We start from the raw sequence: 25,885 nt of genomic DNA, 5'->3' as shown, positions 1-25,885 counted from the left end.
TAGGATTTCTCTTGTGTTATAAAGGCAACACAAGACTCAAGTCGCCTCTTGTTTTCACCTTCTGACAGTACAATGACTCCAGGATTTTTGGAAGAGTGCACAAACACAGGTGTGACGGGCAAAAAGTTTAATTTGAGAGTATCTTAGAGGAGGAGAAGCCCTGTATAAGTTTGGGCTCCAAAGGGGCCTCCAGGATGAAATGAATCTAGTTATGTAATCTGCAGCTTGGCAGTGTGCACTGTGGTCATTCAAAATTGAGCTGCTCCGAGAAGAAATGTGAGGCTACTGCTGTGCTCTCTGCGGAACATTGCCAATCTGGCTGAGAGACACATTTCTCCGTATCGCGAGCGCTAAAATAATCGTGCATTCAAAGGTTTCGCGACACAAAACGTTCACTGTTAAAACTTGGTTTACTGCTGTCATCCCAACACTATCTTTTGTTCCGAAAACTAACTTATAATATCTTAATAAGCTATAGCAGATACTGTGGTTCAACAAATTAAGAGGAAAACTGTGATTAGATAGTTGGAGATTTCCTTCAAATCCATGCCCTATTATCTGAGACGAGCGTGATTTTTTTTTTTACCGCATGCCACTATGTTCGGCTTCCGCCGAGCCGTTTTTTCCGAGAGACTCGAAAGCACTTTAACCTAAATTGTGGCTACATTTTTGGGACTCGTATAACTTTCTCATGTACTGCCACCAAAGTATGTGCTGTCAATTGTCTTGCTGGCAATATTTACTTGCTCTCTGTGGGGAATGTGAAATGTAGCCCAATTTTTAATTTGTGCACCTGTTGTTTCCAGTTGCAGCTGGCTGCCAGCTTTATCTATCAAGATTTGCATGTCCACATGTTAATAAAAATCAACATATCATATACGACTCTATTGCCGTCCTCCTCCTCCGTAAAGCCACCTCTGAATTTAAATCAAGCAGATGTGGAGAAATATGTTAAAACAACGATTCTTGTCTGTTCTTTGTCTTGCCTTGAAATATCATGTAGAATCTGACAGCTCAGGATCACCTAGTTTTAATGGTACTGAGGCTTTTCATTTCAAATATCTACCGGTTAACATTAAAATAGATTTCACCGTAAGGTTTAACGCAGATGTATTGTCTTAAACTGAATGACTTATTCATTCTCTATACGGTTTATCGTGCGCCCAGGATCGCAGAATGAGATCCCAGATGAATTTGGGCAAGAAGTGAAGGCCACATACAGATACATATAACCGGTAACTTACACATTCACAGATTTTCAGTGAGCCAATTTCATATGTTTGGACTTTTGGGGCGTAAAACCCCAGGGAACGCACCAAGAGGGAGTACACGGTCCAGTACGGGGAGAAGATGCCAACTCTGCACAAAATCAATTACTGCAAAGTTTGCAAAATGTTTGATGATAACGTTGTGGATACGAGTCAAGTATTTTAATCGTGTCCAATTAATTCGTATCCCTAAAGTCTTTGTGAATCCATTCATCGGCACAGTAATGAGAACGCAGACTTTCTTCTTTAGTTTCCACTAACTCTTTATTATGGTCAGTTGACATTGACTGAAAAGTGTTTTTTTCTTTGCCAAATAGCCTTTATGAGGCATATCACAAAGAAATATTACAGAACCAACTTCTAAAGTTGAACACGTTGATGCTGGTTAACTTTCTATCCCTCCCCACGCGACGGCAATAATCGGAGGGACAGCACAGCATTTTACAATGTTTTAGACAAAAGACACTATAAATAATTAAAAATGATCGATCAGGACCAAACAGAGTTTGGAAAAACGTTAATGAGTGGAGGACACAGAGAGCCCTCTAAAGACATTTACATGGGATTTTAGTACATTTCACACCCATGTGAATGTTTTGTCAATGGGACACTGCAGTTGTCCAGATGCCTGCAGGCCTGGAGCGAGAACAATAGTTCCTAACAGAGAACTCTTAAGAAAAAAAAAAAAAAAAATACTGAAGTTTCTCCTTTCACAGTACTAAATCAACGAAGTTAATGAACAACCTACCGCGGTTAAGTGTCAGTATTGCTCGGGATTACTTCCACGTTTGGTCGTGGGTTAGACAGATAATGCATGCATTGACAGAGAACCGTATGCCTATGCTGCACATAGTGGATCCGGGCAATCTTCTTCCGGGGAGGAACCAGCTGAGGCTTTTTATGTCCCTCGCCTGCAGAGGATTTGTTGGAAGGATTACCGCTACTAAAAGGGCAGAAGGATAGAAGCTGCTGAGCGAAGTAGCAGTGATCGCCGGCCTCGTCCCTGTCTCTTGTTCATTATCCCTCCCGACGGCCTCTTTAGTATTATCTTGACCGAGGTGTTAAACAGGTAAAAAACGAGCCACGGGCTCCCAGTTTGAAACGTTCTGTGATTGGCTGCTCTTTCCACTTGAATTTTCTTCTGTTCATTCCAGCCAGCTCAGTTGAAGGAAAACAACCCATGAGCCATGCAAGCAGATCCCAGTGGACTACATTCCAGCTGCCTGCTTTGTTATTCCACCTTTTGCCCTCTGCCTTGAATACCAGGTCCTTGGAAAAGAGAAAAGATTGAGAATTAAATTGAACCCCCTTAGTAAGACACAAGATACCGGAGCATTAAGAACTGTGGACAGCCTCGGCGGGATTAAGAACGTTGAAAAACTACATCAGCGGTCGCCATGATAGCTACATTTCTGGGGGGACCCAAGCTTCACATAGAAAAGAAACAATTTGATTTTGTAGACTGCAGAGAACTGATTTTAATTTTCATGCATGCCATCGAGGAAACTTTGAGAGCATTCACGTTTTTTTTTTAATTTTATTCTTACATTATTTTCAGTGCTGTGCATCTGCTATTAATATGTCACACGTAATTAGGGTAAGGTACAATTTGTCATTTTAATTTTTTCCCGATTGGCTCATTGCATGTGTGTGTAGCTTACAACTGCAACGATCAGCGGCATGTCATCTGGGGAGGAGTTCCCCTGAGGAGCTATTAATCAGGAACCTCAATGTCCCGCAGTTTCACAAACACCACCGGCAGCAGCGAAGCAAGTAAGGGCTAATCGTTGTTTTTTTTTGTTTTTTTTTTTAAAACACAGCTTCACCGAAACAGCACCTAGTTCGATTAATCAAACCTGTAAATTGTTGTATCGTCGCCTCTAAGTTACTGATCATTTCAGCTCATTTCTACACAGCTCAGAGAACTAATGCTGAATGGATGTGAAAAGCAGACCTCCCATCATGATTTATCAGGATCTGCTAAGTCGAATAAGAGACCGGGTCTAGTGGAAGTGCGACGAGACAAGGAACACCCACTGATATCACGACGAAGGCTTGCAGCCAGCACGACCCTAAAGTGTGTGCTTGTGAAAGCTGCTGGTGACAGGCTGCTGGTTACCCAGAGAGCTCTATTTCACTACGGACGACCATAGACAATGATCCCCTTCTTGAGAACCCAGTGACTCACTGCCAGCAGGAGGACCGAAGGAGGAAACAATGAGGCTTCTATTAAACATCGGAGCAGAGAATTATTTCTAACTGTCCCGTTCTGGTGGAAGAAAAAAAAAAAAAAAGTCAGTCACAGTGGTGTTATAGTGGTTCTGGAAAAATCAACTTTTCTTAAGGTTTTGCCTTTGGAGCAACAAAACGGTGGGTAGGTTGAATATGAATTTTGAAATAGAAAAAGACCTTTGATCCATCATGCAACATATTAAATGGAACTGGCGGTGACGGGGTGTGATGACGACATTACATATTTGTACAAAAAAAAATCTCTCGATTCAAAAAGTTCCAAATGAGTAATTTCACTGTTTGAAAATGAGCGTGTGCACATCACACTTATGTCTGATTCTGGATATCGGACCAGAAGTATGAACCTTTGCATTCTTGTGGAGTCACATGCTCATAAGCCCACCTCTTCAGATCGGCTTCTCAGCGTGCTCAGAGCAATTTAACACATCGATGGAGGTGAAACGCGGCCACTGCGAACTGAGATGCATCATTCACCTTTACCAAAATGAAATAAAATCTACCTCCAGATGTATTCTGGCAGATTTTGTTTGATCGTTATAATCGAGACTTCACCCTCTGTATGACATTTGTATGGAGATGTATCGGATGCCAAAAAGGTCACATTCACTCTTCCTCAAACCTGCTGAAATATGACTTCACAGAGTTCCTGGAAGATATTTCACCTCACGTCAAAGTGGCTTCTTCAGTTGTGAAAAAGCGAAGCTGAAAAATTGCTCCAATAAATTAAGAACAGTTGCTACGATAACTTACTTTTCATTACCCTACTCAGGTTGTTATTTTTTTTAGATATGGGTTACATTCCCAGATCACTCTCAACATTATTTGTCATACCCTCATTAGCAGGGTTTATGGGGAATTAATTAAAAAGAAAAAAAAAACCTGATCTGCTCTTCTATAAAATGACATCAGCCATCTTGAAAATTGATACTGAAATATTGCTGAAATGCTGATATTTTGTGAACATGATATCAATCAGGTTGTAATGAAACAAGATAGAGGCCTTTTCTTTTTTTTTTTTTTTGATCCACCAGAAACATCCAGATTATGCAAAATACATGATAGGACTTCAATGCGATACAACGGTTTCTTTTTTTTTTTGTGCATTTGCATTGCATACTGCATTTTGCATTGCATACTGCATTTTGATATGGTGTGTATTTGTATGCACACACACACACACACACACACACACGCACAAAACGTGTTAAGAGAAGACAAAGGTCACAGAGCAAGCTATGGCACAGCAGGCCTGGGGGGGGAGGTACTCTCTTAAACCGACTTCCTGTGTTGCTTATGCAAGTTCAGGAAGGTGTTTTTCTTTATTTTTTTCTTTTGTTCGGACTTGTTGTCATTCCTGTATCACCTCACTTACCTTCCCTCTGGAGACTTGTTTCCCCAAGACACGCCTTCACGTTGCCTTCTCCACGCTGTTCTTTGGATACCCGAGCTGCCTCATGACTTCGCTGCAGAAGGCCTCCACCTGATTTATCTGCTCCACACTGAGTCTCTCTCTCCAGGCGTAGATGGCCTCTTTGGCATCCCTGGAGGAAATCAAGAAGGGTTTATCTGACGAATAACCCTGGCCGTGAGTCATGTTGAGCGCAAACTTCTCCAGCGCGGCGAAGGTGGAGAGGTTGGAAAAACGGTAGAGTCTCTGGAGCTCCTCCATCGGGTGCAGGACCAGGTCTTCGTAGCGGATCCGGAGATAGTTCCTCTTCACCCAGGGAGGCGCGTTGATCACCAGCATCATGTCGCTGAGCCAGTTGTCGCAGATGAGCTCCATGGCGCTGGAGACGTAGCTCTCAGCCCGGTTCACCCTGTTGCTCGGCACCAAAAGCCGTTTGTATTTGTCGTTCTGCTTCTTGCTCCGCAGGACCTGGATGCTCTCCTTCACCAGGGCCTGCTTGGACTTGAGGCGCGAATTGTGCACGGCCCTCGGATCCCTGAAAAGCTGGATGATCTGGAGGTTGATCTCGGGGTCTTTTATTAAGGGGACGAGCATGCTGAGGTCCAAAACGCGCACTCCCTTGATCACCACCACCGGGTATCTCTTACACTCCCGTTCCAGCTCCCGGATGTCTCTCTTTGGACACTTTGCGCATCGGTCCTCCTTTACCAGCCCGATTTCGTGCCGTTTGTGCGCGTTGCAGAGCGGCTCCGAGCAAATCACCTTGTTCATCTTCCAGCCGAATATAAACGACGTGGTGATGTTTTGGGTGCCCGCGTAAAGTTTGAGGACGGAGAAGTCGCAGCGAAACAAGGCGTTCATCATATCCCGCACCGCGCCTTGCAGACTCCCCGCGTCCCCCGGGTAAAGAGTCTGCCAAATGTGCCACATGGGCTCGTATAGGTAGAAAACATCGGGGTGTTGGTTGAAAAGCTCCCCGAGAAAAGACGATCCCGTCCTCCAGGTGGCATGCAGATAGATGTGCGTCCGAGTGCGGCTTCGGTTGACGGCGTATTCCGCGCCGTCGCTCCCGTTGACTCGGTAACCGTGATCCCACAGCTGCGCCACCGTGTTCTCCAAGTCCGGGCATCTGGACTGCTGCTGCGGCAGTCCGTGTTTCATCTGCTGCGCCGATTTATCCCGGTAATCCAACACATACGGGATTAGCAGAAGTAACCCTGAATACGCAAGTATCAAAATCAAGTACTTTTTGTGCAGCCTCCTCTTCATTGCCTCTGGGCAGCGGGGTGTACGGTGGTTTATCTCCGAGCAACGCCGGGTCCGTCTCGAGTGAAGTTGTGTGTGAGTGTGTGAGTGTGTGTGTGTGTGTGTGTTAGTGTGTGTGTGTGTGTGCACGGATTGAGTGAGTCGCCGCCGAACAACGAGTGTGCGGCGTTTCTGTAGCCACGCCCCGTCGTATACCAAATATCCAATTTTGTTCATCCCCCTCTCGCGAAATACTCAATCATGCATTTTAGTAGAGGATAATAACTGTTACTACGCTGTTTTCAGAAATTTCCTTGTTGAAAAATGAGATGTAAAAGCACAACATGAGGTGCGAACCGTTAAACCTAAAACATCTTTGAGGACAAGATGCGTCATAAGCACCACCTGCCGTAAGTAAACGCAATGGATCATGGGATGATTGAATAAAACTACAACCGTACGCATAATGTTTGGCATTATCATTAGTACGTATCACTCTTTCAGTTCGATCATTTGATTGTTTTTTTTTAAACAAATAAATCAGTTCGGCGCCTCTTTCCCACCCAGTTACACACTACGCATGCGCAACTGACCCGGTGCGTATTGGAGCGAAATGCAACACGGTACTGGAGGAATCGATGGACAAATAGTTTACGTCAAGGCTTTTTCCCCTCCGAAAAAATGGCCTGCTCCAAAACATACACTTATTTGTGCTGAAACCCGAGCGTACAAATGACGGACGCTTGTTGAGAGAGGGAAGGGTATTGCTTGTAACTCAAAGTAGCACCAAGCTAACAGCAACACTGTCAACATCAGGATGGCACACTTGAGCACATTCGAAAAAGAGACGGAGAAGGAGACGAAGAGATTGATCGGGTGTATCAGCGGGATAGAAGATGAAGATGACCAAAATTTTCAGCTGGCATTAAAATTTGCATGGTCCAATTTCAGGTACTCAACTATTTTCCAAATAGCTCATCAAGTGCTAACCCGGTGCTAGCTAGCAACAGGGATGCTACAACATTGTTCCCTCTTGACAGGTTCCATCGATACCTGGACGTCGACAGGCATAAAATTGAACGTAGTATAAATGGGTAAGTGTTATCTCCGGTAATCTCTACAGCTCCACTTATCGTATAATTCTCCTTTAAATAAGCTGCATGTGTCGTTCAGAATCTATGAAAAGCTCATGGTCCACTCAGAAGTCCGTAAAGCTGACAGCTGGATGAGGCTGACTGACGAGTTCCTGAATTCACCTCTTGCTAATACGGTTGGGACAAAGGTTTGGACACATTTGGGAATTTAAAAAAACACAGTTGTATATCTAAAATACATTGAATGCAACCAAAATGCTTAGCGAATGAGATCCCAGAGTAAGTCCTTTTTTTTTTTTTCTAGACTGATGTACACTACAGTATACTGTCCCTGCTCCTCATCTTATCGGGGTCCCCCACTAACACAGACTTCACTGAGAGACCCCGGGTGAAGGATAATGGTAAGTTGCATATATGCACATATTCATATATAATTTAACCGCATATAAAAATATATAATTATCCCCCTAGAACCGGAGGACACATTTGACTGGGCTAAGTACCTCATGGAGGGTGAGGACATAGATGATGGGCCATACCCAGATACCCCTGTGAGTAAATCACAATTCAACATTTAGGATATCTAAGATATTACACACACACAGTTTCAGATTACTGTTATTCATATCACAAGAAAAAATAAAGAAATGTCAAGTGTGTTCTGCTGCTCCTGATGTGTTTTCCCTGAGCGAAGAAATAATACCAAAAACCTCTGCTTCTGAATATAATAGTAGTTTCTCCCATAATGTCCGGCCCTTTGTCAGCATGAACATGAGTGTGAGAGTCAGCTGATGTACATGACTGTCTCAGAAAATTAGAATAGTATAATGAAGTTCTTTATCTTCTGTAATGCAATTAAAAAAAAAAAGAACTTTTTCATGATATTCTAATATTTTGAGATAGGATTTTTGAGTTTTCTTAAGATGTAAGCCATAATCAGCAATATTGAAATAATAAAAGGCTTGCAATATTTCAGTTGATTTGTAATGAATCCAGAATGTATGACAATTTTGTTTTTGTAATCGCATTACAGAAGATAAACAACTTTATCAGAATATTCAAATTTTCCGAGACAGTCCTGCATTAGGTTCATTGGTCAGTCAGCGGTTACGGATAGATTTGAAGAACATCCTGTGTTTTCAGGAGTGGTCTGAGGAGGAGAGCGAGGATGAAGACAGCCAGCAACCAATAAGCAGGGATGACTCCGGGATTCAGTTGGATCGAACCCCTGGGGAAGATAAAGACAACACGAACAAGACGGTGCCAGTCACATGGACGGGTATGAACCAATTGCAGATAATAAATAAACAAACACAATTATGTATTCCTAAAATAAAATATCTAATAAAAAAGAAAAAAAACAGTAACACCTTAATGATAAATGTAGAAGTAAAGGTGGGATCCGGATTGTCAACATTTTATAGTGCTAAAGGAGTTTTTCAATGAGGGAACAACTGTTGTTGCAGTGGGTGAGCCTGATGCCCGGGCCTGGCTTGAACAGCACGTTGTGACTCCATACTGGGTGCCTCACGCTCCTCGCTTTCCTCACAGCTTGCATTTACACTCCAACTTGCTTAATGTTTGGTAAGACTCCCATCTTGTTTTGTCATATTCACAAAACATCAACAGGATATGCCTTTGCAAAAAAACAAAAAAAAAGATTTCAAGGAATGAGTGAGTTTGTTATGAATTAAGTGATAGATAAAATAAACACAGAAAATGCTTGATGAAGTATTTATATATAACGGTATATTTTGTTACGATATCCTTGCCCGAATGACTCGAATCCTATATAATATTGTTGTTTTTAAAGCTTTCTGACAGTTTTTATGGTCTCAAGTGGAGTTGAAGCATTAAGCTTTTGGGAACTTAATTATGATCCATAGTCCAGGCAACAGAGAGTATGGAAAAGAGGTAATGAAACAGGTCCAAGACAGTGGTGAGGCCAGCGATGCTGTATGGTCTAGTGACAATGACGAAAAGACAGAACTACAGGTCGCAGAGATGAAGATGTTGAGGCTGTCTTTGGGAGTGACCAGGATGGATAGGACAGGAATGAGTCCATCAGAGGGACAGCTCATGTTTGATGTTTTGGGGAGAAGGTCAGAGAAGCCAGTCTGAGATTGTTGGATCATGTACAGAGGAGGGATAGTGAATATATTGGTAGACGGATGCTGGAATTGGAGCTGCCGGGCAGGAAGTTGGAAGACCAAGGAGGAAGACCAAGGAGGAAGATTTATGGACGTAGTGAGAGAGGATATGAAGATAGTTGGTGGGAGAGAGGAGGATACAGAGAATAGGGTTAGATGGAGAAGGTTAATTCGCTGTGGCGACCCCTGAAGGGAAACACTGAAAGGAAAAGAAGTTGAGGAAGGGAGTTTTAGAGTGCCTTCTGCCGACAAATTAAACATTGCTGATCATTAAACTTTCCAGCAAGACAATGAGCACACATTAAATCAAGCAACGCTCCGTTGACTAAAAGATCATTGAAATTTCTGGGGTGGCTTTCGCAGTCACCAGAGTTAAATCCAATTGAAAATCTTTGGAGGGATTTTTCAGCGGGCAGTTGCTGCACAGAACCCCTCAAACGTCACTGAGCTAGATGCCTTTGCACACAAAGAACTGCCAAAGACTATAATAGGTGGAAGAAGGTAAATGACAGGTGTAAGGAGCTTGTAAGCATGATGCTTCCAAAAGCACTGAAACTGAGAGTTGAATAATACTGGATGTGCATTTGTGAAATGAGTTACAATTTTCATTTCAACTTCAAAGTTAAGTCAATCATCTCCTGTCAAAAAATTAATTTATTAATATCTATTCTTCTTTAATTATTTTTCATGTCATTTTTTGTCATCTTTTATCCTTATCACTGTAATGTTTCTTTAGATGAGGGGGTTAGTTATTTCTGATTGCAGCTATCGATCAATACATACATACGTGGACAAAATTGTTAACGCCCCTCTTTTAATGGAAGACAAACCCACAATGGTCACTGAAATAACTTGAGTTATTAAAAGTAATAATAAATAAACATTTACTGAAAATTAACCAATGACAGTAAGACATTGCTTTTTTGCAGTTCAAATAATTTGATTAAAGGGACATGTTAAGCGAAGGATAGAGTTCCCTCAGGAGATAAAAAGTAAGTTCTAGACAATACTGTTAAAGGTTAAGGCCATTAGACCGTCCCCAAGCAGCTTGATGTTCCTGTAACTACTGACTATTCAGATGTTTAAGGGCCACAGGACTATAGCCAGCCTCCCTAGATGTGAATGCAAGAGGAAGATTCATATCAAACTGAAGAGATGGATATTATGAATGGTAACCAAAAAGTCCAGAAGATCCTCCAAAGAAATAAAAGGTGAACTCGAAGGCCAAGGTACATCAGTGTCAGATCGCGTCTTCTATCGCTGTTTGACGACCAAGGACACCACTGTGAACAGCAAATTGTAAAGGAGCAAGTCTGGAATTAGCCACAATGTGTATTGACAAGCCACAATGTTTTTAGGAGAATGGACAAAACTGAAGCTATTTGGCAAGACACATTATTTCTATGTTCACAGACAAAAAGATGACGTATACCAAGAAAAGCACAATGTCCCTACTGTGACATGTGGAGGGGGGTCAATTATGTTCTGGGGCTGCTTTGCTGCAGCTGGCACAGGGTGTCTTGAATCTGTGCAGGGTACAATGAAATCTAAAGACTATTAACGCATTCTACAGTGAATTTTGTTGCCTTGTGTCAGAAAGCTTATTCTCAGCCTCAGGTCATGGGTCTTCCAACAGGATAATGACCCAGAACACACAACTAAAACACCCAAGAGTGGCTAAGAGCAAATATTGCACTATTCTGAAGTGGCCCTCCGTCAGTCCTGATCTAAATACTGCTGAACATCTGCGGAAATAGCTGACCTGTGGTGCCTGGAGAAGGCAACCTTTAAACCTGAGACAACTGGAGCAGTTTGGTTAGGAGGAGTGGGCCATAATACCTGTTGAAAAGTCAAATTCAACAGTTACAGAAATCATTTGATTGCAGTGATTGCCTCAAAAGCTTGTACATAATATTAATATTAGTACCATCAATTTTGTTCATGTCAGTTTTATTTGTTTTCTTTTTTAATTATTGAACTATTCAAAAGCAATGTCGTAATTTTCAGTGAATTCTTATTTAATACTTTTGTCAGTTTCAAGTTATCTCACTGACCATTGTGGGCTTTTTTTTGTTAATAGAGGGGTATCAATAATTTTGTCCATGTGTGTATATATGTGTAAACACAAAATTCAGTCTCATATCAGGAACAAGAATATTGTGTGAATAAATATAGAAATCGGTAATTACCATAAGATGAGTTACAGTGTGAAAAAATAACAAGGAAACTATAGCTGACTGGCAATTTATTCTAATTCTGCTGTTTGAAATGTTATTGTTGCTAGGATACAGAAAATGTCTTCTATCATTTTTTCATTGCGATAGTACTATTTGAAATGCACTTGTAACAAACAGGCCTTGATGCTCTTGAATTTAAATAAATTCAAAACAAAGCACGGCAATCCTTTTAATGTTGGATCATAAATTATTGCAAGTGACAGCCAGCCTCAGTTTCTCCCCCGTCTTTTCTTCCCTTTTTGGTTTTAATTGGTTGCTGAATAAAAAGCCGCATTGCAACCTGGGAAGAACCATTGATCTTAAAAACCGTTAAGCTTCTAAAATAGCAGTACTCTGGGCAATTTTATGCCTTGGTCCTTCTTTGCAGGATCTACACAGATGGGAGAATGTTGCTCTTAATATTGGAAAAAAAATGTTTATTTGATAAATTTGATAGCTTTTCAAAAGATTTTTAATCATTGTGCGTCATTCTATTTTCATTTTTTTTGGAAAGTTATGTCACAAATATATATGATGTAAACAATAGATGTAGGCCTGATCAATACAGAGAAATGAATGTCACAATATTGTGACAATATTGTCGTCACAATATTTTCAAGATTGAAATGTCTATCATGATTAGGAATAATTATATAATCAATCGTCAACATTTCACGTTTGGTCAAATTTCTCGTATATGTTAAAGGAAAATTATTCACTTAAGTGGTTATTTCTTGCTTATAGGGGAATTTTTTGGCAAAATGATTATGGTGAATTCTCTAATGCATTTTCCAATGATTTGAACCGTATCTGAGCAAACTAGAAAAAAGTACAAAATCAGCAGTTAATAAGGACAAAAGTGTCACAACAATTGATACAAAAATAATGAATGGAATATTACATAATTCTGGACAGACAGTTACAATGTGCTAACAAGACAGTTTGAGAGAGCAGAAATAACATATCGATTTCTATTATTTATAACACTTTATTTGAAGTTGATGCCAGCTAAGATTGAAGAAGTCGTAACCCTCAGAAACGGCTTACTTCAGTTTACTTCAGTGTATATATATACTTTAATGATTAAAATGTTTTTGCCTGGTGTTTCTCTCCTCAGGGATCAGCATTTGTATAACACAGATCCATTGTATCTGCCTGAAGAAAAAGCCTTTGTCACAGAGACCCAAGTCATACGGGAGACATTGTGGTAAGATGAGCTGCTTTACTGTTCATTGTGAAAACTTGAAAAAAATGTATCTCTAGTTTGTTACTTTGTGTGAGTGTGTGTGTGTATATATATATCTCTTTATCAAACGTCCTCTTATGCACGTTCTTGGACACATCATCAGTGTTGTTTCCTGGAGTCACTGAGTGATGGGGGTTTCACAACAGAAACCCTCATCCAGGCGACCCGACCGAGGCTGCTCAGCCGCCGGCCTGTGTCCAAGAGGCATTCTACCGCCTCCGCTGCTCTCCCCTCTTCAGTCAGAGCCATCTGGATGCTTTCTCCACAACCTCTGCGTTGTTATTCATTCTGAAGCTGCGTGGCAAACTCAGCCATCTGTGAAGATGGCTGCTCACATCAGATGTTCTCCCAGCCTGAAGCGGAACTTGACTGTGACCTTCCCCCTCTTTATAACCGAAGACCTGGACTTTGCAGGCTTGAATCTCACGCGTGCCCATGCCGTTCTCCAACCCCTGGAGAATCCATCTGGCTCCTGGTGCAGCTGTTGTTGTCATCGTGAGGTTACCTCAGATTTGCTTTGTGGACCTCTGCAATCTATTTCGTCTCCCTTGGCCAGCATGTTCATTGCCAGCACGAAGAGGGTCACTGATAAGGTACAACCAGGGATTATACCCACCTCCAGCTGGTGCCAGTCAGATGTTAGCTGACCAGATGAGACTCTCAAGCTGTACTCGCTGTAATAGTCCAGGATGAGATCTTTCACCTTCTGGGGTACATGGTGCTTCTCCAGTGCGACCTCCACCAGCCTATGTGGTATGGAGCCATAGGCGTTAGTGAGATCCAGCCATAACACAGTTAGAACAGGTCTGCCGTCTTTCAGCTCCGTGATGAGCTGGGTTACTACTCCTATGTGTTCCAGACAGCCGCCCTTCTGCACAAATGTTTCAATGTACTTATTGCTCAACTGAAAGCTGGAGGGTCTCTCGGCCACAATACTGAAGAAGATTTTGCGATCTTACTCTACTCATCACTTCCTCCACTTCGAATAGACTGGGCTCCTTCAGGTTGAAGTTTGATGCAAGCTTTAGTGGCGTTCCATGGGGCTAGTGGTTGTTCTCTACGTGGTTCACTGTACGTACCTTGATGTAGTTATTAATGAGGACGCCATTCCTCTTTTGGCCAAGGAGCTGCTCGGTCATCTTGAAGGGATTGACCGGGAAAGCTGACCTCTTCCTGGCTCTCTCTTTCCGCCTGCTCCTGTGGAGCTCTGCCCTCCGCAGGGTCAAGAGTTGCTTCCTTGGGATTGTTCTGAGGTCTGCTATGCCGCCTCCCTCAGCTTCACCTGCTGTCCTGTACTGCTTCTTTAACAGTGTTAGTTCCTTCCTAAGGCACTGGATCTTCCCTGCTCTGTGCATATGCCTCAGCTTCAAATCGCTCAGCTGCGAGGTTCACTATGAGAGTGGTCATCGACCTCAGCCGATGGTCCACCCTCCCTTTCCTGTCATTAACAGGATCTGATGCACATCTGATGCACAAACTGTTTCCATTCTGTCCTTTTTGAGGAAAGGGAGCACTGGATCCTTGGTTGGGCTTGGGCTGAAGGAGTAAAGTCAGTTGTTACTGGAGCAGCTGGCCTTGGAGGTCCTGCGTGTTGCTTAGAGACAATGCTTCTTGGGGTTGGCTTTGGGTGGCAGCTGAGCTACTGGCAGCAGGCGTTGATGACACTAGGAGGCTCTGGGCACTGTGGTTTGCCTCCAGGCCTGGCTTCTTCTGTTTCTGACCAGAATTGGCTTCTGTGCATTGTGTCACCAAGCATTTCATCCTGCCTTGATGTATCTTTAAGCCTCTCTCATTCTTGCAGGTCTTACCACAGATGCACTGTTTTGCTGTCAGAGTTATTCCATTTTCCTAAGTTGTCATTCTTGGGTCTGTCCTGATAGGGTGCTCATGCTCTCCCGTATCAGGCACCCTATCAGGTTTTGTAGCTAGTTTTTTGGGTTCTTCCTGTCAGAAAATATGGTTTGGGCTGCTAACCCTCCCCAGCCCCAAATTGCCGTCTCTCTCTCTCTCTCTCTCTCTCACACACACACACACACACAAACCAAGTTCTTGTTGGATAATAAAGAAAATAGCATGCTAATTATAGTTATATTACTTACATCCTTTGCTGATTATGTTGCAGGCTACTGTCTGGAGTTAAAAAACATTTCATATTCCAACATCATGATGGGAAAGTGGCTGTAAGGAACAACGTGGTAGTAACTCATCTGACTAGTGTAAGTTGAAGAGCAACAATCTGAGATTACTACATCATAATAAATGTTTGTTGTAGGAAAATAACCCTTGTGCTACCTTGTATTGTAGAACTGTCTGCGCTCTGTGTTGGAGAATATTGCTGTGTATGGGCAAGCTGTATTCAGACTTCAGAGGTTCTTAGATGAAGTGACAGGGTACAGTTTAGAGCCAGGCCCACCAGGCTCCACATCCTCTCACAGCTCCAAGCGGGGCTCAGAACCTCCCTTCAGGACATATCAGGCCTTTGTCTGGGCTCTTAACAAGTACTTTACCAGCTTCAAAGAGGAGCTCACAACAATTGAGAGAGGACTCATATCAAATGGTAAGTATACTTTTGGGCTAGGCAATCTGGTTTGCTGTTTAAATCACACTGTTATTTTAAGCATATCATAGCACCTTTTTTCATTCTTATAAAGGCTATAAAATGACCATCTTTACATTGTTGAGGAATGAACACAATGTTTACTGAAAACATAGCTCATGCTTATCAATTCTCCCTCTTCCACCAAAAGTCCTATTTATTTTGCATCAGTTATTTCTCATAATTCCCGTATTTTCCTCATCTCCAAAATGCCTGGCAGTTTTTTTTTTATTATAAATCTGCATCACATCAATATACATTTTTCTATTTTGGACTAATTTGTGGGTGCTAAACTTAATGCCAACATTGGCCCCAGTTTGTATGCTTTGAAGTTTTACATGGAGTTCTCTCTCAATAATGAATCCAAACTTGATTTGGATACTCATATATGATATATAAAGTTTTTTTTTTTTAATTTCTAATGCACTTTCATATTTGATATATTTTTACCTCCCTGTAGATGATGTAGTGACTTTGTCTGCAGTCCTGGAGCGTCTCAGTCCTCACCTAGCACAGATCAAAGTGCTGCACAAAGTCTTTTGCACAGGGGTTGCCGAGGTTCCCCTGGAGACCCCGAATGTTGTGCGGGCCTCTCACTTGCTCAACACTCTGTACAAGGCTATAATTGAGTATGACAGTGTCGGGGAAGCTTCAGAGCAAACTGTGAGTTTTGAACTGAGATTTAAAGTCTCTTGAAAGCTAATCTTTATGACTGTTAACAAGTGTGCTATCTGATTTGCTAGGTGGCCTTATTGTTTTCCCTGTGGACAGAGACCGTCAGACCATATCTGGAGATTGTCGATGAATGGATCGTTCACGGCCACTTGTTTGACCCTGCCAAAGAATTTATCATCCAAAGGTTTGGAGCCGAGATGGTTAAATAAAATGATGACACATTCACTCTCGCATTATAGCAGTTGCACCGAACGAAATGGTTGTATTTAAAAAGTAACCCGCTTTTTTTATTGTTCAGGAACAAAGATGTCCCAGTCAACCATAGGGACTTCTGGTACGCCACTTACACACTGTACAGTGTGTCGGAGACGGTAGACAACGAGGAGAAGCTGAACGATTCAGCAAGTGGGAGCTCTGGGGGGGAACAAGGCTCTAGTAACAGGCAGCTCACGATGGTGTCCTTCCTCAAACCTGTCCTCAAGCAGATCATCATGGCTGGGAAGTCCATGCAGTTGCTCAAAAATCTTGACTGTAAAGAAGTTGAGCAGTCAGGAAAATCCCCCAGAGGTCATTACCGCAATTCTTTTTTTTAATTTTAGTTGTGCACATTTTTAGGGAATCCAAACCAGCTAGCACTATTCTAACTGATGTTTATCTTGCATTTATTCAAGCCTCACCTCTTTGGGCACTACTTGAAGAGTGTGACCATAATAACTGTAAAAGCTGGAAAATAAATGTTAGCATGACAAGGTGCAGAATATCTTTGTTTAAAAAAAAAAAACACTTTGTATGGCACATCATGGGAAGAGAAGTAAAGGTGGATACTAAGAAAACCAGCTGTCAAAATATGCGCACTATTGCAAAAACAATGAAGATGATGGCTAATGTCATTCCTCAACACAGGGTCTCTATTCGCAACTCTGAGATTCAACTGTTGTTTAATCCAGATCAACGAACAAATAGCAAATACGGTACACAGGGCTGGCTGTTGTGCTTCTATGGATGTTCTGTATCCTAGCAACCAAAGCATTTCAACTAAAGAAAAATTCCTAAAGAAAAGGATCCGTTTAAGATCTGTGTAGCATTCTTTCATTACTTATAATAGTTATAAATCCAAACATTTTACCTAATTGGCTGCTCTCGATTAGGTATATTAGGTACATGCTTCTTTTGACAGCTTCTTAAAAAATGTATGTTTGAATTCTTTTATTTTTGCAGAATAGGGTGTGTGGTTTCAAAAATTGTTTGTATTCTACATTGCAGATGCAGAGAGGAAGAGTTTATACACTTTGTTTCTAGAGTCAGTGCAGTCACGTCTCTGCAGCCAAGACGAAACCCCGACTGACACTGTTACTGAGCAGCAGGCGACGAAGCAAAGCCTTATAAAGATGCAAAGTATCATCGCACAACACCTTGAGATTGATAATGTCCACGATCCATTGCTTGCCATCAACTTTGCCAGGTAACAAGTGACAGAGGGATAACTGAATGATACATACCAGTGTACAGATGGTAGGGTGAAAGAACAGTTTATCATATGGTTGTTTGGAAAAGTGAGCGTTAATGTGCACACTGTGGCTGTTCTGTCAGTGAAGGATGTAAACATGGATGCATTAGGACTTGTTTGAAAGTAAAACTCCCATTAACCTGGTTTTTCAGCACCTGTTTGCTTCAAACTTCAACAGATGCATGATTAATTCTTTAGGAATGTAATGCCATTTTTTTTGTAGTTGCTGGTCCTATTATCTCTCAAAACACATTATCCAAGGATTATGTGTCAAAGGGGTCATACGGTGCTCAACATATGTAATTTGATCCACAGAGCTGGCCATCTACCTTGGCCTTAATAGCTCAGCCCACTACAATTTGAGAAAAAAATGCAAATTAAGGAAACATGATCGAAACATTTGACAACATGAGCGACGCTTAGAAAATGCACTGTAAAAGATTTAACACTTCTGGGCAACAGAATCACTTCCAAGTATTCCACAGAACAGTGGGGCTCTTTCATATGTCACAAAAGAGTTGGCACGCTTGTTGTTCCCTCAGTTTGTGACTCATGATGCTATTGAGTTCAGTTGTCTGTCAGTATATTGAAGAATTAATTCAAATGCAAGTGATTGTTTTGCAGAACAAATGTGTCCAGATGCATGAATTACTCTTGCGTACCCTTGAAACAAGTCTGTTTTGCTATAATTTATTTGTTGCTCAGAGACAACTTTGGAATATAAAGTACTTGTGGCTGTTTCCCGCCAGGCTCTACTTGGAGCAAAGTGACTTCCATGAGCGTTTCTCCGGAGGGGATTTAATTGTGGATCGCTCATCCCAGTCTGTTACCTGCCAGACATTTGAGCTCACCCTGCGCTCTTGCCTCTACCCGCACATTGAGAAGCGGTATATTGAGTGCTGTGGGAACCTTATGAAGACTCTGAAAAAAGACTATAAGTAAGCATCACTTTTTAAATATAGAGGAGTGAGTGCTCTTAATAGATTTGACTTAAACGAGCTCATAGCCGATGTTAATTCATAATTTAATGCCTTTTAATACCTCTTCCAGGCTACTGGAATACCTCCAAGCGATGAGGAACTATTTCCTGCTGGAAGCTGGAGACACCATGTATGACTTTTACACAGCCATCTTTGATAAGGTTCAGGAGAAGGAGAGCTGGCAGACACTATCGTTTCTTAATGTTCAGCTGCAGGAGGCAGTTGGACAGCGCTACCCTGAGGACAGTAGCAGGTACCGCATGTATATTTGGTTCATGAGTCATATGGTCTGATATTGCTAAAAAATAGGAACTGACTCTTTCATCTTTTCCCAGATTATCAGTCTTCTTGGAGACCATTGACCCCGTTAGGAAAAAACACCCTGTAAATAATCTGGAAGTGCTCACCCTCAGTTACAAGGTACATTTTTTCCTTTTTATTTTTTAATTAATTATTTTATTTAGATTTTGATTTCAAAGATGTTCAATTTCATTTTCACTTTCCTTCCACATTTTATTCTCCTTACATGCTAAGTATGCCTACCTTTCACATGACTCACTTCTTGGTTTGTACATCACTTGGGCTATTTTTAAACCTGAAAGTTTGTGTTTTGAAGAAGATTTGATTTGTGTGGTCTCTATTTATTCTGCATTGTTCATTACTTTGATGGCCCTTATCTGCATTGTCATTACTCTCTATAGATTACTTTTATATGCATTTCCACACATTGTTCCACAGTAACTCAAATGTCCTAAAATCATACTGCAATAATGTAATAGTTATCTAGACTAATCATTTTATTTTTTTAAATTTATTGCTTTGATTTTGTTTGATAAATGTCAACTTGAACATGATCTCCTTTCCCCCCACAGGTCCCCTGGCCGGTTGACATTGTTATCAGCTCAGAGTGTCAGAAAATCTACAATCAGGTTTTTCTCCTCCTGCTGCAGATCAAATGGGCCAAATATAGTTTGGACACGCTTCGATTCAGCGGTACGAGTTAGGATGACATTTCATCTGCTTTTCTGAAAAATTATTTTTTATAAAGCTATAATATGGAGAATCTTCACTATCTTTCCTGATTTAATATTACCTCAGAACAGTCTCTTGCACGAGTTACATGTGTGTCTTTCATACTGATCATTTGTAATTCTGTTAGATTTCACAGATTTTGTGAGAGAACCTCTAAGTCAGCAGATTCATCGGATGTGTTTGTTGCGGGTCAAACTGATGCACTTTGTCAACAGCCTTCACAACTACATCATGACCAGGGTGAGATCGATGACCGACGAAATAACTGTTTCCACTGAACACAGGGAAAGAGTTGGATTTAATCACAGCACCCAAGGTTCTCTTTCATTTGTGTTCTTGTAAATCAGGCAGTTTGACCAGGATGTAGAGAATTCGAAAATAATAGTGGTGGGCCTTTATAATGGAAAGGTTTCATCACTGATTTAGTGATTGATCAGTCCATTCAATATTTCCCCTGTTCATCCTGTACACAGGCTCACAGGAGAGCAGGAGCAGGGCATACAGAGTTGCAACCATTTATTCTATTTAATGCTGTTACAGGTCTCACTTATCGATCAAAATTTCTTGGAAAAATTTCAATAGATGTAACAGCAGACCACTGAGTAGATATTTTTTTATCTTTGTCTCAGAAAGCCAGTAAATAAGCCAGTATATGTTTAAAACATCCTGACCACTTACATTTATCTTATCATCTATAAGGTTAGTCATGGAAATCCTGTCTCACATATGGAACTTGAAAGAAAAGTTTTTTTCTGATTTATAAAGTAATTCAAACGATTTCACAAGTATCTAAGATAACTGTATAGAGTAAGATAAATAAGCATTTAGACAGCAATTCTTTGAAAGGTACGATGGAATCATGCCAAAAAAAAACAACAATTTTTTTTAATTCAATTAAAAGTGGTTTTAAAAAGCATAATCAATGCCTTGACTTTTAGTTTGATACAGTATGTTAGCTTTGTTAAAGAGGAGCTTGCTTCGTTTGCAATGTTCTGGAACAAATCTGTATTTTGATAAATACAAAAAAAAAATGTGGCTGTTTTAACCTATTTGAATGACTGATGAAAACTTGGAAAATGATCAGTTGCCAAGTATGTAGGACCAAATATGTCACATAATCTTTAATCTTGCTATTTCTCCTCAGATTCTACATAGCACCGGACTGGAGTTTCAGCACCAAGTGCAGGAAGCAAAGGACCTCGACCAGCTGATCAAAATTCATTACAGATATTTGGCAACAATTCATGACCGCTGCTTACTGAGGGAAAAGGTACTTTTTCCCTTTTTTCGCTTAAAGTTTTGCACATTAGAGACAGACATGCGTAAAGTTACTGTTCTGATATTACCTCACCCCTATTTGGGGACCCAGGTAATAGAGAGATTGAAGTACCAATAAGGCTATATGTCATACAATTAGATATTGAAATATAAAAGCAGTGAAGTGGAATAGATTAAATAACAAAAGAAAATAGAATAAAGATATTCAATTATATGACAATGGTATTGAATAAAGAGGAAGGTAGAATTTTTACAAAATCCTGAGTGAAAAATTGATAGCAAAATAAAGAATATTAGATTCCTGTACACCAGGGGTTGGCAATTATTTTGGCTGGCTGACGGGCCACATTTCTCATATAATTTTATGAGCGGGCCAACTCGGTATCATGTAAATTAAACAAAAGTAAAATTACACTTTAAATATTTACATTTTTTGGCATTTCATTTCACCTTGAAAAAAACTTATGATCATATAAATACACCAACATTATTTTGTATTTAATCATCCATACAAAATTAAACAAAAGGAAAATATAGGGAGTTTCTAAATTCAATATATATTGAAAATACTTATTAAAATATTCAAAGAAAATAGTTTGGGGGGCTGGATAAAAAAGCAAAATGAGCCGGATGTGGCCCGTGGGCCGTAAAATGCCCAGGTCTTTCTGAACACAGTCTATTGCAGTTGTACTAACAAGTATAACTTTTTGAAACAAAGGGCACCTTAAAGGCAAACATCACATCTTTAAGTCTATGTCATATGAATGCTGTTTTCTGGTCAAATGAAGGCTGCCTATGAGTTTTCTTCATATATGCATTTACAACCCTTCATTCATCCGCTGACCTTCTCTTTTCTCCTGTCTCACCAGGTCAGCTTTGTGAAGGAGGCAATAATGAAGGTTCTAAATCTAGTCCTCATCTTCTCAGACCGTTGGCAGGCTGGTTTTGGAGCTTGGAAGTAAGAAACCACATGTAAAAATCAGAGTCAGTTGTAAAATAATATGACATAAATAAATGGGTCAGTAACTAATATTTAAGTTACATGTGCTACATACAAAGCCAGTATTTTTGTGGTCAAATTGTTGGTACCATTTCAATGTGAATTTACATTTAATATATTTTTTGTGCTTCTATTGTAATCCCAGGATCGAATCTATTGACAAAATGGAGTCTGATTTCAAGAACTGTCACATGTTCCTTGTTACAATCCTTAATAAGGCTGTCTGCCGTGGGTCCTTTCCTCATTGTAAGTATGGCACAGTTAATCTAACAAAGATAAATGTGATTCATATGAATGATGTGATTTGTCTTTGTGTTTTCTTTGTGTATAGTGGAGTCCCTCGCTCTCTCCCTGATGGCCGGGTTTGAACAATGTTGAGGAACCACAGGCTTTGAAAAAAATCACGCTGAAAGACATTGTTTTCCTCTGCGCTGTAACAGATGTCTCTGTGACTGCTGTCACTGTCCTCAGATGATGTGCAACACATGATGCCATTCTTTGGCAGGATGAAATGGACTGGGTAGTTACTATGGGTCTTTTTAGGGCTGTACTAAAACAAGCTGCTTTCAGACACACATTGCTACAAGTCAACTAACAATGTATATTACTGAAACAATTGTAATTACAAAAAGTATTCTATGAGTTGACGTGTTCATAGTAATGTCTTATATATGAGCACAATAAATCTTGCACTATGATGCTATTCATATTATGTCGCACTATTTATCATTGCTTTATAATAAAGTTGCATTAATAATGTGATAATAATGAAAACTGGGATGTTATTGTTTCAATAATTTCATTTTTCAGATTATTTAGACCTTTTTCAATGATCTGCCATTATATCTTATTGTTGAGTAAGATAAGAACTAACTTTTTGTCGATTGAATGACAGTTGTATTCTAGGTTAATAGCAAAGACAGGTTGGTGAATCAGATGTGCAGTAGGTTCAAGAGATTAAGGACAGAGGAAAATGTATTAATGGATGCCAAGAAGTGTGACGTAAGACGAAGAGTACTTTGAAGAGATAATGAATGAGGAAAAGGAGAGGATGGAGCAGAGGGAGGTGACCATTCTAGATACCTATAGAGGTATGGAAGTGTCTGGGAAAGGTGACAGTAGTTCTTGACTATATTGTTTGACAGGATCTTTGAGAATGGGACTATGCCTAAGGAATGAAAAAGTGTGCGGGCATCGATTTTCAAGAAACGGCATACGCAGAATTGTAACTACTGTAGAAGATTCAAGTTGATGAGCTATACAATGAAGTTCAGGAGAAAAGTAGTGGATACTAGATGGGGCAGAGTTGAGCATGTATCAGTAGCAGTATGGTTTTATGCAATGAAAGAGTACTACAGATATAGTATTTGCTTTGAGAATGATAATAAGGAAGTACTGACAAGGCCAGAGGGAGCTGCACAATGCCTTTGTAGATTAGGAAAAACCACATGACGGTGCTGAGAGAGGAACTTTGGTATTGTATGAGGAAGTCTGGGGGGACAAAGAAGTATGCAAGAGCGGTACAGGATATATATGAGAGCTGTGAGACAGAGATGTGGTGTGCTGTGGGTGTGACTGAAGAGTTCAAGGTGGCAATGGGACTGCATCAGGGATCAATTCCACTTGCTATGGTGATGCACAGGGTGACAGATGAGGTTACAGAGGAATCGCCATCAACTAAGATGTTTGCAGATGACATTGTGATCTGTAGTGAGCAGGGAACAGGTGGAGGGGAAATCTAGAAATGAGGGTATGTCCTGGAGGGGAGAGAAACGAATGTTGGAGAGATTACATGTGTGCAAATGAGGTTAGGGATCGGAGTGGAATGGTGAGGTTTCAGGGAATAGAGAGAAAGAAGATGGAGGATTTCAAGTACCTAGGGTCAACAGTCCAGATCAATAGAGAGTGTTGAAAAGAAGTGAAGAAATGTGTACCAGCAGGTCAGAATGGTTGGAGACGAGTGTCAGGTATGAGGCATGATAAGACTATAAGCTAGTCTGAAAGGAAAGGCGTACAAAGCAGTGATTAGACCAGCAGTGTTGAATTATTAAGAGACAATGATTTTGAGGAAAGGATGGGAAGCAGGGCTGGAGGTAGCGGAAATGAAAATGTTATGGTTCTCTTTGGGAGTGAGGAGTAGGCTATGGTCAGGAATGAGTCCATCAGAGAGCAAATGTCAGATGGTTTGGATATTCAATCAGAGGCAAGACTGAGATGGTTTGGACATGTATTGAGGAGAGAGAAATATATCAGTTAAAAGATATTGAGGATGGAACTGCCAGGCAGGAGGCCTTGAAGACCAAAGAGGAGATTTATGGATGGAGTAAAAGAGGACATGAAGTTAATTGGTGTGAGAGAAGAGGAGGCATAGGTTATGGTAAGATGGAGGTACATGACTTTACCTCTAAAAGGGCAAACTATAAAGCAATTGAAATATCAGTAGGAGATGTAAATATATTGTGGAAAGCTGCTGCATAGTGGATTGAGCATAGGGGTGGGGTTGGATTTTAGTCCCCTTTGGATTCCATATGCTGCACAACCACAGGTAGCAGCTTTTATTTTAAAAAAAAAGGGAAACAGACATTGGAGAAATCTCATCAGCTCTACTAGTTGATCCAACACAATATCAACTGCTTTGGCTCACACTAACAAATACTTGAACTAATAACCACAATTATCAAGAACATTCATATAGGATTAATGTTTGAGACATCACAGATCATCAATCAGGTGCAGTGCACCACTACAGCATACATCTCTGTGGCTCTCTTGCACAGACCTGTAAATATCAATTTAACATTTAAACCCAACATTATCTTTTGTAAAGTTAAAAAAAGTGTCATACTAGGGGTTTGTCAAGTCTTCCGTTGCCTCCAAGGTTGTACCCTCAAGGAGGTGGCTAAGGAAAGACTAAAAAAACAAAGAAATGGGCAATCTGAAGAGCAGCTTCGGGAACAGACTCACACAACTCCAATGTCTGCGGGAATGATACAGGGAATCCCTCCTGCCTGGGGCCATCAGATTATACAACTTAGGTTATATCTGCACCACGGCACTTCCAACATCTCTAACTGCTTTCAGGCACCTCCAAGATCTCCTGCAACACCTGCAAACATATTCAAACATTACTGTCATGAATATTCTCCATCCATATATTTCAAATTGTTCCGCTTATTCTTAGTTATTTATTCATCTCATTTTGTACACATATTTGTTCCCAGGTTGTAATTTAATTGCTCAGATCCTGCTGTATACATATACTATATTCCATTACTATTAGTGTATTTCTATGTATTCTGTACAGGTCTTTCCTTTTCCTTACCTTATTATGTATAGAGCTTGAATGAAAATCACAGTCAGAGAAACTTCATTTGTTTTCGGTGTCCTAGAATGGATCCAAAATGTACAAACACATCAAATAAAAATTTTAAAAAAGCGGTAAAAATAAAATGAAACTGAACGTGAAAAAATAAACATCTGATAAACTGGACATCATCAATTATAATTATGATGGTGTAATTATGATTTAAATACCATGTTTCTTTTCTAATGTACAATGTAACTCACATTTCTAATTTGATATGTACAGTATATTTCCTGTGCTCTTCCCTCATAATTTCCCAGTTTTGGGATCTATCTAATTCTACATCATTATCAACAACATTTACCTCGTGTTATATACACATTGATATTTTTATTTTATTTTATTTATCTTTTTTAATACCTACAGGTACTAAGAATCCATGCTTGTTGTAATGTAATCAGGCCTCCAATACACCGGACCGTGCATTCCTGTATCGCGGTGCCTTTAACCGCCCTAGCGGAGGAAGCTAGCACCGCCGCTGCCCCCAGCTGAAAAACTTTCCTGTCGAGTTTCCCTGTTCGAGGGACAGGAACTCCCTGCTCTTGTTTCTCCTCCCCGCCCATGATAATAACA

At 40.6% G+C, this 25,885-nt stretch overlaps 2 protein-coding genes across 3 annotated transcripts; one reads left to right on the top strand and one right to left on the bottom strand.

Moving 5' to 3' along the window:
* Positions 1-1,506: 1,506 nt before the first annotated feature.
* chst7 (carbohydrate (N-acetylglucosamine 6-O) sulfotransferase 7) lies at positions 1,507-6,313 on the bottom strand. Its single transcript, XM_086161119.1, has 2 exons — positions 4,894-6,313; positions 1,507-2,537 (listed from the first exon to the last, which is right to left on the bottom strand). Exon 1 carries the CDS (start codon positions 6,196-6,198, stop codon positions 4,930-4,932), a length of 1,269 nt encoding a protein of 422 aa, XP_086017245.1. The 5' UTR covers positions 6,199-6,313; the 3' UTR covers positions 1,507-2,537; positions 4,894-4,929.
* A 451-nt stretch (positions 6,314-6,764) lies between these two features.
* On the top strand, positions 6,765-22,723 carry tubgcp5 (tubulin gamma complex component 5). Of its 2 annotated transcripts, XM_086161116.1 has the most exons (23): positions 6,765-7,125; positions 7,215-7,268; positions 7,348-7,456; positions 7,573-7,669; positions 7,740-7,819; positions 8,412-8,547; positions 8,735-8,852; positions 12,752-12,841; positions 15,003-15,096; positions 15,185-15,437; positions 15,937-16,139; positions 16,220-16,335; positions 16,450-16,718; positions 17,415-17,613; positions 18,408-18,596; positions 18,709-18,891; positions 18,974-19,058; positions 19,511-19,631; positions 19,798-19,910; positions 20,815-20,940; positions 21,818-21,906; positions 22,094-22,194; positions 22,280-22,723. In XM_086161116.1, the coding sequence occupies exons 1-23, from the start codon at positions 6,992-6,994 to the stop codon at positions 22,324-22,326; spliced, it is 3,006 nt and encodes a 1,001-aa protein (XP_086017242.1). In that variant the 5' UTR covers positions 6,765-6,991; the 3' UTR covers positions 22,327-22,723. The 2 variants fall into 2 exon arrangements, 1 of the variants encoding a protein (XP_086017242.1); XR_015107244.1 differs by lacking the exons at positions 22,094-22,194; positions 22,280-22,723 and having other exon boundaries at positions 19,798-19,986; positions 21,818-21,847.
* The last annotated feature ends 3,162 nt before the right edge of the window (positions 22,724-25,885 follow it).

Source organism: Fistularia commersonii, chromosome 16, assembly GCF_037954325.1.
Source record: "Fistularia commersonii isolate RoL2024-O1a breed Wild chromosome 16, RoL_Fcom_v1.0, whole genome shotgun sequence".
In the NCBI taxonomy this organism is placed as follows: Eukaryota; Metazoa; Chordata; class Actinopteri; order Syngnathiformes; family Fistulariidae; genus Fistularia; species Fistularia commersonii.
Note: the sequence above shows the minus strand (reverse complement) of the source record. Positions and strands in the feature narration are given on the sequence as shown.